This window comes from Amblyomma mixtum, chromosome 3 (assembly GCF_055824585.1).
Source record: "Amblyomma mixtum isolate Tamu chromosome 3, ASM5582458v1, whole genome shotgun sequence".
Classification (NCBI taxonomy): Eukaryota; Metazoa; Arthropoda; class Arachnida; order Ixodida; family Ixodidae; genus Amblyomma; species Amblyomma mixtum.
Window position 1 is genome coordinate 75920169 of NC_143014.1, and position 18390 is coordinate 75938558.

At 51.8% G+C, this 18390-nt stretch overlaps 1 protein-coding gene across 5 annotated transcripts in view; it reads right to left on the reverse strand.

Moving 5' to 3' along the window:
• Positions 1 to 7333: 7333 nt before the first annotated feature.
• The window catches only part of fus (epithelial splicing regulatory protein fusilli), a 111920-nt gene continuing 100863 nt past the window's right edge, over positions 7334 to 18390 (reverse strand). The window contains exons 11-13 of one of the 5 annotated variants that reach the window (XM_089579724.1): positions 17925 to 18117; positions 16804 to 17003; positions 7334 to 9614 (exon numbers count right to left, since the gene is read on the reverse strand). In XM_089579724.1, coding sequence (XP_089435850.1) covers positions 9456 to 9614; positions 16804 to 17003; positions 17925 to 18117 — 552 coding nt within the window. In that variant the 3' untranslated portion in view covers positions 7334 to 9455. Of the gene's footprint in view, positions 9615 to 16731; positions 17004 to 17924; positions 18118 to 18390 lie in introns of all 5 variants that reach the window. The other 4 variants (XM_089579723.1, XM_089579726.1, XM_089579725.1 and 1 more) reach the window with 4 other exon arrangements.

Genomic DNA, 18390 nt, shown 5'->3' on the forward strand with positions numbered 1-18390 from the left:
TACTTCCTGTAAACAGGCAGCGAATAGCATTGGCGAGATCGTGTCTCCCTGCCTGACGCTCTTGTTTGTTGGAACTTTGATGCTGGCTTTGTGGAGACTATGGTGGCTGTGCAGCCGTTGTATCTTCCAATAATTTTACATAACGCTTATCTGCACCCTGATTCCGTAGTGCCTTCATGACTGCGAGGTTTCAACTGTGTAAAATGTTTTCAGACGTCGACTGCACAACACGGCCCTTATGATGGGGATCCGAGTGTAGAATTGGATAAGGACTTTAGTGCAGAAGAGATCAGGACGGCGCTGCACAACCTACACAGCAGATCGGCGCCAGGCCCTGACGGTGTGTCGAATCGCGCCCTGAAGAATCTTGACGACAAATCCGTGGAACAGTTAACGGCATTTATCAATGACTGCTGGCAGCGCGGCACCCTCCCGCAACAACGGAAAACTGCGAAAATGATACTAATCCCGAAACCCGGAAAAGCACCGAGCCTCGAAAACCTTCGCCCCATATCGCTGACATCCTGCGTCGGGAAGACCATGGAGCACGCATTGCTTAACCGCTGGCAAGCCCACTTAGAGCACAAAGGGGCATACCCACCATCCATCATAGGATTCCGCCCACAATTGTCCACGCAGGACGCAATGATACAACTGAAGCACCACGTTCTTGATGGCAAGACGAGAGGCACCAAAGCAATTCTCGGCCTCGACCTTGAAAGCGCGTTCGGTAGAATCGCGCACTCGGCGATCTTACACCAGATATCGCGGCATAACCTTGGTGTACGCACGTACAACTACGTTAAAGATTTCTTGACAGACCGGCGAGCTGTTTTAGTGGCAGGGGACCTCCAGCTAGAAGAGCAAACGCTGGGGAGCACCGGCACCCCGCAGGGCTCCGTCATCTCGCCCACGCTCTTCAACCTGGTCATGATCGGCCTAGCAGAAAAGCTACAAGAACTGAAAGACGTCCGGCACACAATATACGCCGACGATATAACCCTTTGGGTGCACAAAGGCAGCGACGGTGACATCGAAACGGCACTGCAACTAGCAATCGAGACAATAGAGGAATACCTAGAGGGTACGGGTTTACGATGTTCGCCGAAAAAGTCAGAACTCCTACTCTACCGCCCCACGCAGAGGGGCAGACCACCCGGGAGTGGTCGGAATGCGGCAACGACAAAGCGCGAGTACGAAGAGATCAGACTACGTACGAGAAACGGAGCAACCATCCCGATAGTACATACAATTAGGGTCCTCGGCATGATAATCGAGGCCAACGGCGTCAACGGCGAAACGATCACTAAATTAAAGCACAAGACAGCTAACGCCATGCGAATCCTCAAGAGGGTCACTAGCAGAAGAAACGGAATGAGGGAGGAGAGTCTCACACGACTCATACGCTCTTTCGTCATTAGCCATATTGCGTACGTTGCGGCATTCCACAACTGGTACAAGGGAGAAGAAGCCAAGATCAATGTCCTCATTCGCAGGGTGTACAAGATAGCACTGGGTCTACCCGAGTCCACCAGCACGCATCGCTTGCTCCAGCTCGGACTTCACAACACGCTTAGCGAAATCGCCGAGGCGCAGCGCACTTCACAACTGGAAAGATTAACGGGAACGACTGCAGGCCGCCAGATCATGGAAAGTCTCGGCATCCGTTACCACGTACAACAAGGCCAGAAAGTCGCCATTCCAAACGCGATCAGACAAACGCTAAGAGTCGATCCGATTCCACGAAACGTCCACCCGGAACACAGCCGGGGAAGAAGAGTGGCCAGGGCCAGAGCTCTCCTGCACAGCCACGGAGACGATACGGGGATAAGGTTCGTTGACGCCGCGGAATACGCAGAACGCTCGCGATTCGCGGTTGCGGTCGTCGATTCGTGCGGCAAAACGCGCATAACGTCAAGTGTAGCGTGCGAACGCGCAGAAGAGGCGGAGGAAGCGGCGGTGGCACTCGCCCTCACGGATCCGACGTGCACCGTGGTTCTCTGCGACTCGCGTCAGACGGTTAGAAACTTCGCCAAAGGATGGATCTCACAGAGAGCGGCCCAAGTCCCGAGGAACCGGCAAGTCCAGCAGGAGGTAGAATTCCAAACCAGAATTCAATGGTTCCCGGCGCACATGGGAGAAGTATCGAGGACGTATCGCAACCGCAACGAGACGGCACACGCCAAGGCGCGCGAGCTCGCGAACCGCGCCGGCGACCGTCGTCCGTGGAATAGCACCAAAGACTGCTTGACCAGCTACAACGAAATTACCAAGGCCCTCTGCCTGGCCCGCCGAACCTTCCCTCCGCCCAGCGACAAGCTGGACAGGGCGCACGCGGTGATCCTCAGACAACTGCAGACGCTCACGTACCCCAACCTGGAACTATACCACAGGCTTTACCCCGGTACATACCCGACAAATATATGCAGGGTCTGCCACGCCAATGTAGCCACTTTAACTCACATGCTCTGGGACTGTAACAAAAACCTTCACGGTGCTAATTCCGGAACCCTCCCGCCGCGGTTGGCCGCTGCCTTGCGCAGCCCCAGCCTCGGGGACCAACTCTGGGCCGTCCAGCAGGCCCGCGAGGCGACGGCGAGGCAGCGCCTCGACGTCCCCACGTGGGAGACCTAAGGCCCCGTCGGCGAAAGCTCTGCAGGCCTATGAATAAAGTTGTTGCCAACCAAAATCGATGAAGGCTATATATATGGGTTGGTTAAATTCCGCGCATTTCTCTATCACCTAACAGACAGTATGAATACGGTCAATTGTCGAGTAACCTTTATGAAAGCCTGCCTGATCATTTGGTTGACTCATGTCTAAGGTTGTCCTTACTCAACTAGCGATTACCTCAGCAAATACCTCGTAGGCAACGGAAACTAAGCTGATCAAAAGCTAACATTTAGACAGAAGTGCCTGTCTGGTTGGGTTTGATAACTTATAGTAAACTGTGACACATCTCCAACCAAAACTTTCTTAATTTAAAGCTCAACATTTCGGAGCCGCCTCGGCACCTTCTTCAGGGGTGACTGGGAGCTGTGGCTAGCGTCTTTAAGTGACGCTAGCCACAGCCCCCCGCCACCACTGAAAAAAGGATCCGAGTCGGCTCCGAAACGTTTGGTTTAAGATTTAAAAAAGTTTTTGTTGTAGATGTGTATAAGTAAGCTGATCGGTCTGTAGTTTTTCAAGTACTCGACCATTTACTATAGGAGGCACTGCATGACTGTAGTCAGATGTCTGAAATTGCTTCCCCTGCATTTCAGCTATGCCAATAGTGCGCGACAGCTCTTTGATTACACCTTTAACGCCGCGGTGGCACGTTAACATTATGCAGCACGACGCCAGTGATGCCACCTAGTGAATGCGGCAGAACACTTGTAGCAATGTGCGAGTGAGTTCGGCTTGCCGCGTACAGCTAGGCCATGTTTTAAAATGTGTCTGACTTCAGTCAGAACAGCCGCACAATATAATACAGCCAAATGCCAGCTGAACAAACATCATTTGAGCGGACTTTTCCGTTAAAAAAAGTTAGTGAAATCCTCTGCAGAAATCCATTTTTCATCAAATGCACATATACTTCAGCTGAACGAATTTAAACACACTGTTACTTTCAGTTAAGCGAACATTTCAGAGCCGTGCCCAGAAATTCTGCACAACAGCATTTTTCCAAAACAGGAAGTTGTTTATGAACGCAATAACAATCAACATATACGCAGATTCCTCCTCGGGACGCTTGTAGTTTTATGCAATTTATTGTAAAGAATGCACTTCCTAAGGTAGTCTTAACTATCCTTGGCGCGAGCGCTGGACGAACTTTAAAGGGCCCCTGCCCACCCCATCGTCCCAAACACTCTCTACCTCACTTTGAGCGAGCCTCCTCTCCTTCCATTCCCTCCTCGAAATTTTTTCTCTCCCGCTCCTCGTCGAGTAGGCTCGGCAAGGCAAAATCACCCCTTCTTTCTCCGGTGTAAGCCGGAGGCGTGGTGTCTGTGGAGTGCGTCACAGGGCGACGTCATGGCCCCGCCTTCAATAGAATTCTTTTCTTGGTTTTTGCATTTTCTCCGCACACTGAACGATCGAGAGGCGCGATCGGCTCGACCACCTAGACTAGTTAGCGAGCGCATCCTTTCATACATCTGTTTGTCATTCCCAGTTAACGAGCCACCTCTTCATTTTCTTTTAGGCCTCCCCACCGTTTCACGAGCGGAGGGGCGGAAGTCGGTTGTGTTCGAAACACACGGCGAAGCGCGGACCCGGCAACCGCCCGTTTGCTTTTCTCCATGCGTGTTTGTGTTCTGTGTGTTTGTGTCTTTTCTCCGCTCCAAAGCATGTGTCATTCATTGGAGACAAGGCGTACGCAAGATGCACGAAACATAAGCGGTGTGTGTGCGGAGCGGTCAAGTGGGCGAGCGAGGGAAAGGCTCTGCTGCACTAGTAATTAAAACCTTGTTTTGGGGGGCTTGCATAGAAGAAAAAAATCTGAGAAGGGAGCGCGTACGCAGAGCGTCTCGTGAGGTGATCACGGCGGGGGGAGGGGGGGGGGGGCGAACCAACTCCCTCAGTTTTACTATTTTTTACTTTTTATGGCAAGGGTTCAAGGCTGTCGCCGCACGCTCCCTCCGCAGTTTTTTTTTTGTTCCTTCATGCGGGTTTGTAGGCATGAGCCAGAACAGAAAGCGCTGCGGAAAGCGTTGTGCAGACGACGCGACGCCAAGGCTACGCCCAACCTTCTCCCGTCAGTCAGAACGATGCACCAATGGAGTGCCTTTAGCGAAAGTAGCCCCCCATGACGTCAGCGGGGTTCAGAGTAGTGGGGCGGGCCGTTTTTGTTGAAGGAAAGAACGAGCGGGCTTTGATTTGAATTTTCGCAGCTTTTCGGGGCGCGCATGGCTCTAGTATTTTGCAGAGGTTATCTTCGATGCCTCATCTATGCAGTGGGCTTGTTTTTCAAAAATGTCCGGACCCTGGGCAGTGGCCCTTTAAAAGCACGATTTTGCTACGCTTCGGAAGATTAGACCATTACCATCAATGGTACCATTGATGGGGAAAAGTGATGTCCAAGAAAACTGGGCATGGCATTAACACACTGCTTCCAGGTAAGAATGCACCATTTCGGCAGACATACAAGAATATACATCCTCAAAACTTCGTACACTGCAATTGTGAATCTGCGCAGCTTGCGAAACTTCGCAGCCCTCCGCATTTTCACTCGCAAAACTTCGGGCTCCAGTAGTATCTGCTTTGGTCTGCTATGTCTGCGCGGTTTGCACGTTGAGCTGTGCCGAGCGTATTTGCTAGCATGCTTGTCTCGCTGTCAGCAAGAAGTCGAAGAACGCGCTTTCGGAGAAAATGGTTGGTTGGTTTATGGGGTTTAACGTCCCAAAGCGACTAAGGCTATGAGAGACGCCGTAGTGGAGGGCTCCGGAAATTTCGACCACCTGGGGTTCTTTAGCGTGCACTGACATCGCACAGTACACGGGCCTCTAGAATTTCTCCTCCAAAGAAATTCAACCGCCGCGGCCGGGATCGAACCCGCGTCTTTCGGGTCAGCAGCCGAGCACCATAGCCACTTAGCCACCGCGGCGGCTTTCGGAGAAAATGGTTTATAGTTTATGGGGGCTTAACGTCCCAAAGCAACTCAGGCTATAGGGGACGCCGTAGTGAATGGCTTTGGAAATTTCGACCACCTTGGGTTCTTTAACGTGCACTGACATCGCGCAGTACGCGGGCCCCTAGAATTTCGCCTCCATCGAAATTCGACCGCCGCGGCCGGGGTCTATAAAACGCGTCTTTCGAGTCAGCAGCCGAGTGCCATAACCACGGAGCCACCGCGGCGGCTCGGAGAAAATGGCACGAGGCTTTCAGCAAGAGAGGAATTATAATACGTTTCCATAGAATTTGAAAGCTTCTGCCGCCCAGCAAGGCATGTGCCCCAAGGTGCACAGAGGAGCAGGCGAACAGGCCTAGTTCACGGAGCTGGCAATAGTGAATGAGTTTTAAGCATTGTGAACTGCCGGTGGCAACCATTTAGTTGCTTCCAATTTAATTCGTTTCATAAAAATGAATGAATGGAATTCAGCTGCATTCAAATTGGATGCAATGAATGGATTTCAATTCAATGACCTTTCAATTATAAGTCAATATTTTCTTAAAGTCCCCAGAAGTTAGTTCAGGTGGTATTTGTGGGTTTGTGGTCGGTGGGGGGTTTAAACTCAGGCTATGAAGGACGCCGTAGTGAAGGGCTGCGGAAATTTCGACCACCTTGGGTTCTTTAACACACACTGACATCGCACTGTACGCGGGCCCCTAGAATTTCGCCTCCATCGAAATTCCACCGCCGCGACCGGGATCGAACCCGTGTCTTTAGGGTCAGCAGCCGAGTGTGCACCATAACCACTGAGCCACCGCGGCGGCGTTCAGGTGGTATTTCACTGCTCAAACAAGTTTTGGGTGCGCAGACAACTTTACAAGGTGCCGCCGGCGGTGCTGTTAGCATTAGCGACAAGGATTGTGCCTTGCGCAAATATTCGCTCTAGCATACAGCATATACATTTAAGCCCTAAAAAGCCCTACAAGAACTGCCGCTAGTAGGGTTTTGCGACAGGCGGCGCATTCGTCGATCGGCGCCGTGGCGTGGCGGAGCAGCTCCGATTCGTAAGAGCGCTCCTTATTCAGACCCAACGTGATATATTATACTTACGCAGTGTGCGTAGGTACCCTTTCGGTCAACTTCTGAGGCGTCCAGAAGTCGCAAAGCACCACATCGAAGACTGAGGACCTGACCAGTGCTGCAAGGGCAATCCCCTCTACCGATTCAAACCTGCTGGCTTGGCCGCCCAGGTTTCGAAGGAAACTGGACAACACCCTGAACGTTCAGAGCCGTATTTACGTATCTCATAGACTTGCGATGCCCAGTCGTTCGCTGTTGACTTTGGCAGTTAAATGGACGCTATGCATGCGATGGCAGGTGGCGCCGCAAAACTGCAACGACTGCTCCTAACGCAAAAAGACGCTGTTAAACAAGGACATGAAAAGGGCACGTACAAGACAGGACGGGCGCTTCAGTCTTGTGCGTGCCTTTTTCTTGTTCTCGTTTTCGTTCATTTTCGCAATGAGTCGCCCTATAGCCCTGATCGAACTTTTGTCCTCCTTTCTTGCTACACACGCTACAGGATGTCTGTTAAGGTGCAGGTTCCCTGTGCGCACCACGATGGCGCAATGTGGGAGCGGTAATGTGGGTTCCTGGCAAGGCCGCACTCAGGTTCAAATGACAACACTTGCAGAAGCTGGACACGCGTTCGCGCAGTCCGCATAATGCGCAGGCAGCACACAGTTTTAGTTACGTTCTTTATTGACAGAAGCCAGACAGCTCTTTCAATGTTTTCTCTTTTTTTGAGAATTTTTCACTTTTTTTTCTTTTGAGTTTTTTTTTGTGTGTGAACACGGACGAGCTTACGGACGACAACACATAACTGGTTTTGCGAGACATAAACGTCGACTAAGGTTTCAACTGTGAGACAAAATCCAGCCGACCGAGACGGTCGGTGGAGTCCATGTCACGGCGTTGAAAAGTGGTGGTGTATATATGTACACATTTACTACATTTATAGTAGGTGAAATCGGTTTGGGGAAGGAAAAGGGGCAGGTGCAAACGAAGCATAGTATATATACACTGAGGAGAAAAATATCATACGCGCACGCACACTGCAGAGGCGAAACACACAAGAGCAATATAAAGCAATTCGTTAAGGCACTCTGCTAAACAAGTGGGCAAAAACACGAGAGATAAAGAGATAGAGAAAAAAAAAGAGAGGCCTGGTGTATGATTATCACTGCAATTAAACACAAATAAAACACCGAGTTTGACGGTCGACAAAAACACGCACACACAAGAAAAAACGCAACGGCACTTGGTGCTATCGAGAAAAGGCCGCATTGGCAGCGTGGCAGGCTAGTGACAAAGAGTCAAAACAAAGAAGAGCAGAAGAGCACGATGAAAACACAGCACTAGCTTTCGTTTTACGAACTAGAGCACTGCCGGGGACTTGCGGGCGGCGCGGACAGCGCCATCTCGTGGCGCCACTGTTCCAAACCGGCGTGCGTCGGCGCCCGGATGGCGACCCAAAGTCGCCAAGGCGGCTGGCGCCCTGCTCCGCCACTGGGTGCGCGGTGATCGCGCCTAGCAACGCACACAGGCGCACGAGATCGGACACTCGCTTTGCAAGCGCCACATGGGCAGGAGGAGTTACACAATTGCACTGCTTCGTAAATAAATAACAGTAGGGTCACACGGAACCACGGCGTTCGGCGCCGCCGCTTGCATGGTTGCTTTTTTTTACGTCTTGCACTGTGTCCGCGGCCATTTTTTTTTCTTTGTGGACGACAACAAACAGGCGGTTTTCAGGAACCGCATGAAGGCACGCGCGCACATACAGAACAGGCACACACTGGGAGGGGCAAAGGTGAATACTGTTGCCCCGCAGCTCTCCTTTCTCGCTTCTAACACGCCGCTCAGAAATGCATAATATGGTCGGTAGCTGGACGGACGTGTATGGGTCGACAACACTGAAACGAACAAAAAAAAAACGGAAACACGGAAAAGAAACCATCCCGCCTATCACGAGGCGATGAGGCGCCTGCACAAGCGCGCGGAATGAGTTTGATGGGGCGGAGCGACCTGCGAGGTGGCGCCCTCACTCCTTGGCGAGAAATAGGCCTCTTGGGCTGCACGCCGGCGCCAGGATGGCTCCCCGAAAGAGGGACAAGGCACGTTTTGTGAATGCACACGCGTTGTACAACGGCCAAATGGCTTGTCTCAACGCGACATGTTTGGGGGACGACGTTCACGAGGGAACCGTGCGGCACGGTCGGATGATGGCGCGGCAGAGACACTTGAGAGTGGACAGAGGCTGGGGTCTTTGTCAAGGACCACAAACACACTTAAGGTTGCAGTTTGATTAATAATGATACTGAACGCAACTATGGGAAGACCAGCGTGATTTTGCTGTTATCTTTGCGGGTGTCTCAAGAAAGAGCAGGCACAGTACGATAAAACAAAGCCTCGCATCGAGGTGTCTTGGTCCGCACGTGGGGTAGTCAACCTCGCGCGCTGTGCGCTATCACTCGGGACAAAAAAAAAGGAAGTGGAAGTTCAAGGACACTCGTAACATTAAAGAGGCGCTTGAAGAAAAGAACAACAACAAAGGAACAATAGCAAAAGTAAGCTAAAAATACAAAATCGCGGATGTGGAGGGGAGAGAAAGACAGGCAACTCAGACGATGGGTCACGCGGGCTTGGACCGCATCCGAAGGGGCTCGGCCCACTCGCCGAGCCAAACCGGGACAAAGGACTACTCCTCCATTTAGAGACAACGTGGCAGTTCGGCGCTGATGAGGCGAGTCGCTGGACCCGAGAGCATTCCTGGGCGCCGCCGCCGCTAGGTGCGCACCGGTCATCACGCCATGAACAGCTCGATGTAGCGGCTGCCGATGTTCTGGCGGTTCTTCTCCTGGATGGCTCGCTCGGCTTCTGCGCGGCTCGGGAAGGTCACGACGGCTTCGCCGTTGGGGCGCCCGTCCGAGTTACGCTGGATCTGGATGCAGTCAGCCGTGAGCTGCGCAGAGAGGCGCCGCGTTCACTCTCTCTCCTCCGGCGAGGCTGGTGGCGGCGAGGGAGGACTGCCACCCGCCCGGCCACACCCTAGCTGTGGCTGTTATTGTACCCGGATGACGAAATGGGGAAGTACTGACCGCACCTGTACGCCTGCTGACACTTGCACAACAGTCGCGCTAACACTGATTCTGGGGTATTCGAGTTAGCGAGGTGGTCCTAAATAGTTAGTCGTGGCAGGCAAATTTATGAAATGTACATGTAAATTTATAAAACCGTCCAAAACCGTCCAACGCCGCGTTTATTGCAAATGTTAGAGAAAAGAAAACGACGAGTCGACCGTCCATGTTGAGGTCATTAAGTTGAATTCATCCCTGATAAGTAACTCTATAGCAGGCTAATGCAAGCGACTGAACTGCCGTCTCCTAATCGCATTCGACTCGAAAAACACTAATGCACGGACGGTTGATTCACTGCTGACAGAGATAGGTTTCCTTGGCACCAGTCAGCGTATTGCAATTCGTTCGTCGCTAGTCGCTGCAATGCAGAAAGACAGCACAGGGCTGAAGATTTCTCTGTAGACAAAAAAAAAAAAGAATTGTAGGTAACACTGACCTAACCTTCGTGCAATGCAGCTGTAACTATGTAAGCATAACTCGTATTAGTATTCGGCAGCTGCAAGCAAAAGACTAACCATGGGGCTTGCATGACATCGAAGTCTCCAAAATCACTGAACAGAGCGCTCTGCCCACTGTTTCACTTTTACCTCGTCTCCACGCAATACATATGTACACATCCCTCGGCAACTCTGCTTTCCCCTCTCTGCGCTAACCGACTCTTTCCACAGTGCTGTTCCCTCTGTTTTTCGAACTCAGACGCCATTTGCAAGCGCGAAAATGGCGTGTGAAGTCATTAAGTACGATACGCCATTTCTTGCGCCACCATCCATCTCTGGGTGTGCGGTGTCGCCGACAGCAGCTGAGATCCACGCCGTCAGGCCGAGTTAAAGATGTATTATTGAGTAGCTAGCAGTGACACCTCAGTTTTATCTTGCTTCCTGCCATCTATATGCGCGACATCTTTATCTCTATCTTTCCAATATGTTTAGTGTCCGTAAACAATATAGGCTGAATAAACTACGCTATGACGCTCGTTGACTAACACTATGCACTGTCGCAGGTTTTTATAGGCTGTACTTTGCATGCAGGCGAGAGTTCATTCTTCTTGATTTTCTTTTTTCACGCGAGTTGCACCTAATCTAGCAACGGGAGAAAAAAATGGGAAGTTTGTACGTTGTACAGCTAGTTGGTCGTTGAAACGGCATGAAATTTGATGCGGCGTTCACTCCGCCCCCCCCCCCCCCCCCCAGCACGAAAAAAGAACAAAGAATAATAAAGAAGCACCCCAGGAAGAACACAAGAAAAAAAAGCTGCATACAGTTTTTCTTGCCTACTGTGCGCGTCGCAAAACTGTGGTCGCAGACGCGATAAGTAGCACGCAAGGGCAAACGAAGGCCAGACAAGAAGGTGAAAGGCTCACAAAGCCCCGAACCCATTTCTCCGAGCAGCTTTCGGAATCTACCCATTCCGCTTTTCTTTTTATGCGAAGCATACTAGACGCACAACCGAGCTCTTCCTTGCTGCGCCGCGCGCGGCCGCGTAGCTACCACTTGACCTACATCGGCGCACCACGTGATATGACGTCACAACAGCTGTGAAAGCTGGGGCTCAACTCGTGTGCTCGCTTGCGGACGCGCAGCCTCCACCGGCGGCCTAACTCCCGCTCCTTCCGCTAGGGGCGCTGACGTCACAACAGCTGTGAAAGCTGGGGCTCAACTCGTGCGCTCGCTTGCGGACGCGCAGCCTCCGCCGGCGGTATGCTTCGCATCCTAGGCTTAACCATAAGCTAAGCCAGTCCATTTTTTCTATATAAGAGCGCGTGTTTTTTTTTTTTGTCTTTCTTGCGGCATTTGTTTTGTCGTCTCTGCACTTTATTCGCGCCAATTAGTGAAAACCGCCGAAACGCAAGTTCTAGCATTCCGAGTGGCTTCATGTGCCTCAACGAACTAAATGTGGATGTGGTGTCGCAAAATCGTGCAGCAACGAAGAAACATTGCGCCGGCTTTCGCATCTGGCTCCGACAAAGCGCTGCTGGCCTTATACGTCAGCAATGAACTTGGCACTGTAACAGGGACGAGCGAGACACACGTCACAGCACAGCGCACGCGTTTACTTCATGTCACTGTCCTCGCCGTCGCTCACTTCTATAGCCTTAACAATACCCGCGCTTAAGAGAGAGAGGATCAGAGGTTGACGTACTCCTAAACTATGAACTCCCATGTGCTGGAGTAACATAACTGTGATGCGGAAAGTAAATCAACTGCTGATACGTTTGTAGAAGATGAATCGCAAAAATAAAAAGAGACAGCACACAGACGATGGAACGACGCGCCATGAGCTACTTGCAACTGAATGGCAACGATTTCTGAAGCGCACCCTGAATATTCAACCTATTGCCACGCGTAGAAGGTTTGCCCATACGTTCATACGTTATACCACAGCGTCCAGCGATTCTACCCGGAATCATATCTTTCCTGCGCCCCATTGCCCAGCTCGCCGGGATCACGCACATAAAGTCCGCCCGATTTTCACTCGCACAGTAAAATATCTGAACTCGCCGCTGGTGTTAGCAATAATTCAATGGAACAGATTACCACCAAGCATTGTCAGCTGTACTGAACCGTCTTCTCAAAAGCTTTACTAGCATCTTTGAACACAGAAAACGCGCCATATATCGTTTGATTCATGTACGAGCGATGAATGCCGTTACATTTTTCCCGGTCCCTTTTACTTTCTGTACCTTCTGTTGTTCTTTATGATATGTTGAACGATACCAGAGGTTGCTCTTAGTACCGACCTGTTTGCACAGTTCTTTATTATTCTGCTCTTGCGCTCAGTAGTGAACCTCACTTAGCCACTTGTAATTCTCTGCCATTTGTAATCGTGCTGCAAATTCACCCCCCCCCCCCAAAAAAAAAAATAAATAAATATATATATATAGTTCTGGGTCCTTACGATAAATAAATAAATACTAAAGGCCAGCGATTATATAGCCATCAGGTGAGGAGATAAGGGGAAAGGTAAGTTTATGGGCACACGTGAGAACACGAAATGCAAAGAGCTATACACGTGAATCAACATTTTCTAAAACAGATCTAAGAACGCACTTTCATTTTTATGACTTGTCAGCGATGGGGTGCTAAAACGGGCACTCACATTTTTCCTTACGTGGTACGCCTGTATATCAATTCACGTGCAATGGTGTCCTTGCTACTGATCGGGATATAAGTTTCTTCAAGCCTTACTTCACATATCTGCTGTTATTCTGTTCTTTCTTCCCGCAGTCCTTACAGTGATGTGGTAAACCTGAAGCATGCGGCTGTCAAGTTTCCGTTTTTTTCTGCCCCCCCCCCCCCCCCCCCCCGAAAACTCGCATCACTGTTCAGCATGACTGAATCTGATAATACAAATAAAATAAAATGTCAAACGAAGTACGGAAATCTTTGTGTGAAGTGTGCTGTCGGCGTTTTTTATCCAATCCCGCTAACATGTGAGAAAGTGTACATCAGTCAGTCCGGCCGATGTATCAGTGACCGCCTACGAGAACATAAACTATCGTGAAGAATGGCACAGGGTCACGTTTACCACGTTATTATACGGACTGCGGGAAGGAAGAACAGAACATATGTGAAGCAAGCTTTCAAGAACCTGGTATCCTGATCAGGAGCAAAAACACGATTGCGCCTGAATTGACAGAGGTGTACTATATCAGGAAAAGTGAAAGTGCCCGTGTTAGCACCTCATCGTCGAAAATTCATAAAAACTAAAGTGCGTTCTTAGATCTGCTATAGACATTGTTAACTCACAAGTACACCTTCCATTACATTTCATGTTTTCGCGCGAGCCCATTTACTTCATCCCCACCCCCCAGTCATCTCATGCCTATACAATAATCAATCGCCTCTGGTATCAATCGCTTCTGGAGTAGCATGCCAGGCCCATAACCAGGCATACCCTTCCTTTATTCATTGAAGTCTCTCTCTCTCTCTCTGGTATGAATAGAGGCGCAAACATCCCATGTGTCGCGTCTTTCCTTGCCTGTGTACTGTCGTTTTTTAGAGCGCAGCTCTTTGGCGTCCGTTCCTGGGTTTCGCGTCGTCGTCGGCCTCGTAACCAGCTCCGCCCCCCTTTCATCCCCCCAGCGCTAGCAGCGACCGACTGATAACGACCGACTGATACCGCTGGATGCCGCTGACGCCGCTAAAGAGTCAAGATAACGTGACTGCATAGAACACCGTCGCCGCCATGCAGAAAGAGGAGGAAAGGGTCCCCCCCCCCCCCCCCCTGTTCTTGTGTGGCGGATAGGGTGCTCTTCAGTTGCCGACGCGCCGGTTATTTCACGTAGGCCCCGGCACGTCGACGAATACGTGACCACCTTCCCACGGCTAGACCTGGTTCTTAGCGCTGCGGAAGCGAGGGTATCATATTGTTTGTGTCGGCATCGGCGGCGTTGTCCCTGAAACCAACTCCGCAGCTGGGGTTGACTCACTATCGAAAAGGTGAAACAGCTTATTTGCTGCGCTCAAATTTCGCATTAGGAAGTAACGTAATCATCGGTAATTTTTTTTTTTTCGCTTAATTTTCTACAAGCTATACGCCAACTTGCCCCTCAACGTGTTTTGCTGCTGTGACGTCAGAGCAAATTTTCCAGTAATAGGCAAAAGGGCTGTTGAATCGACATTGCAAAAGAAAGAATGATGCAGATAAAACTAGGTCGCATAGCCGCTCTATGGTGTATTGCCTTTCTCTACGCCAAAACCGTGCTAACCGCGTCTGGACGAAAATCCTGGCATGCACAGGACACGCTATACACTTTATGCAAGCGCGTTCATGCACGCCGGCACGCTTTCGTGTAATATAAACGCCTCAGTAATACGGGCGAAAATGGACTCACGGTTACTTGTAGCTAGTCAGGGGTGGATTTGTGGGCAATGCTTGAGGCGGTCCTGCTTGCACAATGCATTATCTGAGCTCTTTTGTCGACAAAATGGGCACGGCTGTGAATGTACACGCGTTGTACATTCCACTTAAATCCGCCCCTGTGGCCAGCCTGATCCCGTTCGCATTTCAATGAACGCCTGTTAAGATTTTGCAATTGACAACGGTGACACGGTTAAGCTGTTACCGTTCAGTTAGCTTCGAATGAATTTTCGCTCTATCGGCACCAAAATATCAGCACATGAGCACAAACATACGCACCTCACTTCGCGTCTTCAAGGGTCAAAAATCAGATCCGGCAGCTATAGGCGTCCCAAGGAGCCGTATGACGAGCCTGATGGCTTTCCCGGGTAACATCGTAAAAATCACAGAAGAGCCGCAAAAGCCTACACATTGGGATTACACAGTCGAGCGTCCGAGCGTCGTAACGAAGCCTGAATAACGGGCCCTCACAAGCTAACACACACGTTTGCGTCACTTTTTAGAACGCCGCGAAACAGGGCCCATAGGGCACGGGCATTACAGCGCACGCATTTGTGGTGGCACCTCGCGTTACACTTCCATCGCCGCGATGGGCAACGCGACGCTCATGTATACACACCGGAAGCAGCGGCAACGATACGTTTAGACCGTCGCTCAATTTTTGGCGGGTTCTCTTTCTGCAACGACATTTCATAGCGTACGCCACCTTCCAAGAATGTTCTAGAAAACAAAGAGTAGACTAAGGTAACCCTGACTCTAACAATTATATCCATCTCCGCTCACTCCTCGACTCGGCCACTCCTGACTACAACTGCAGTTTGACACGATATGGATGGCTCACGGCTGCGCATGACAAGAGGAAAAAAACTGAAGCCGAGCTTCTGATTCTCTAGTCTCGCATTGCCCCGACCTTTACGCTTTGTGGAGGAGTAGCTACAAAAGAACCGCTACCAATTGCACTGCGATTCTAGTGGAAGCTTCACTACATAATGGCGCCAGCTGCTCAGGGTACAAGTGCGACGCAAGAAAGGCTTGTGACTGGACGGCGCCTTGGTCGCCCCGTTCGTTTCTTACGTTGACGACGTCCGTAACAGTTTCGTGCACTAGGCACCTGACGGCAGCGCTCTCAGAGAGGCAGTAAGCTTCGCCGGCGGATTTCCATGGCGGCGCAGCGCAGAGAGTTATGAACGCACCTTGCCTGTCAGCGGATATGTGCGCGTCTGTGCGCGGCAGTGATTAAGGCGTTCGCTAGCAGGTCATGGGAAGCCACGTTTTCGGGACACGCTGGCAGCATTTTGGCGCGACACATCTACTCTTGTGTGCTGATATTTCGGGCCGCAGTCGGCAGTCCCTGGTGACGGTTGTTTCGCACAAGACGCAACTACAGCTGAAGCCACTCGGAAAGGAAGAAAAAGTTTCAAACATGACATTTACTACAGTGGGGCCAAAGAGAGAACGAAAACAATACTGGTGTTAAGGCTATACCGCCGATGATAACAAATAAGACACAGCAACAAGCTGCGCAGAGGCGGCGACAGTCTCTGCTCAGGCTTCTGAGCTTCCGACCAACTCGGCGCAGAGTCGCCACCGCTGTGCGTCCGGTTTGCAGAGGGAAAGAGAAGAGGAGGGGACAGACCAAGGCCTCGGCCCTGTGTAGTACGCATGCTCTGCCACACCCCGTCCCAACTGCGTGAGTGAGCCCTCCAGACCGGCGCGTCCGCATCAGCAACATACACCAGCCAACAGTCGGTAGCAGCCACAGTTCCACACACGAAGCGTTAATACAGCCGAGATTAGTAGGAAGATTAAAAAAAAATACAGCCCGCACACCAGCATCTCCCACGTTCCGACAAACCAATGCACACACATTCACACCGCCGAGACACGCCGCCCAGCACACCACGCAACCTGAGGTATACGCTGACTGCACGGCAGACGGGGGAGGTTGCACTGCCCTGATCGGTGCAGCGAGCGAGCAGCGGGTGCACGGAGGGCGTCCCCGCTTCCTGCCCGCCGCGGAGGAGGCGTGCGGGGCGCCGTGTCCCGGCAGAGCCAAGAGAAAAAGAAGGAAAAAGCCCTGACCTCTGGAAAGCCCTGGAAGAAGGTTAGAATGTCCTGGGGCGTGGAGCTATACGGCAGGCCGCGCAAAATTACCATGGTGGGGCCTGCCGAGTGGGGGTAGTACGTGGTTGGGGACACCGGGGGGCTCGGGTAGGACCAGTAGAAGATGGGCGGGTAGTAGGTGGACACCCGTGGCGCCAGGGTGGTCATGGTGGCCGCCGGCAGCACGGGCGCCGGAGGCTGCACGTACGGATAGGCGCCGTACGGGGCCGGCGGCAGCATGGCCCCCGCCGCTGCGCCCCCCCACCCCGAGGCAGACACAGTGAGGCAGCGCCAGAGTGCACCGACTGTGCTATGCACCAACCGCATGCAGGGACCGCGCGGAAGAACACGGAAGGATTGGAGCGTGTCAGTGAACACGCGGCTGCTTACATATAAATCGCTCATCAGGCGAACCAACTACGTGAGGCGCCAATGCTTCTGCTTCCGTGTTCTTCCAGTGCGTCCGTTCCATCCTATCGACAAGGCATTTCCCGTGCTGCTTCAACAGGGCTCGTGCACCATGCCGTTTTCTAGCAGTCCCTACCACGAAACGGTCAACCCTCTGTCTGGCTACCAACCAAAAAAAAAAGAAAAAAAAAGAACCCGCATGAGTGATCTTAATGCTGCGCACTGAAAGTACTGGTGAGAGAGAAAGACCACAAAAGGCTACATCGTTTCGCCAAACACAAACTGCAGAATTCGCGTGTAATACCCGACTAGGCTATATATTGAATTCCGACACAGGTACGCACTCAAGGTGCACAGCTCTCTCAGCAGGCAGCCTGCGCCGATAGCCAAGCCAGTGCAGAAAGTGAAGGAAGCATTGCATTACACCTCTCAAGCGAATCGGCCTTGAGCCGGATATATCTCAGCTAGCATTGAAAAATGGCCGTGCAAAGCGACGGCTGCCCTTCGGGCCTGTTCGTACGCCGCGCAGCGCGCTTTCCTGCCCAGTTATGACGGCGTACGTACGAGGAAAAAGAAACCAAGCGAAGCGCTCTCGGCCGGGAAGAAGAGAAAATCGAGTAGTTAAGAGCAGTCCTCGGCAACGCCTTTATTTCCAAGGGCCGGCGAACAGCCTCGTATATATTTGTACGGCACCGAACGACCATTTGCTGCACTCAGCCAGAGAGAGAGGTAGCGCGACGACGGGTCACGCACTCGGGGCTTACCTGGAGAGAGCAGGGGCCTTTGTACTGGGATGCCTCCCGTGAGCACCAGGTTCATGTCGTCAATGGAGCACTGAAACACTTCGATGTAGCGCGGCTTTTTGCCCATGATGTAGCGGTGGTGGCGTTGCAGGGCTGCCAGGAAGGCCGAGTCCTCCGAGTCCATCTGTATGAAGGCCTCGCCGGATGGCTGCCCCTGGACCGAGACACGAGCGCGCTCCAGAAGCGCTCTATATGCACGCGCGCATGCTCGCAGCTGGTATAGTGTCGGCCGATAGCTGTATGGCGCCTTCCCCGGTGCGCCGGTGCTGCGGTGAAAGCTTACTGTATCGCTAAACGCGCCTTCTTTCTTTAGCTGACACCTGGAACCGGCAGTGGTTGCGCCAACTTCGACAGCAGCGTAGAAACGGCTAGAACTACCCAAGACAAGGCAACAAAGACCGAAATAATGGTACTCAGCAGCGCGACA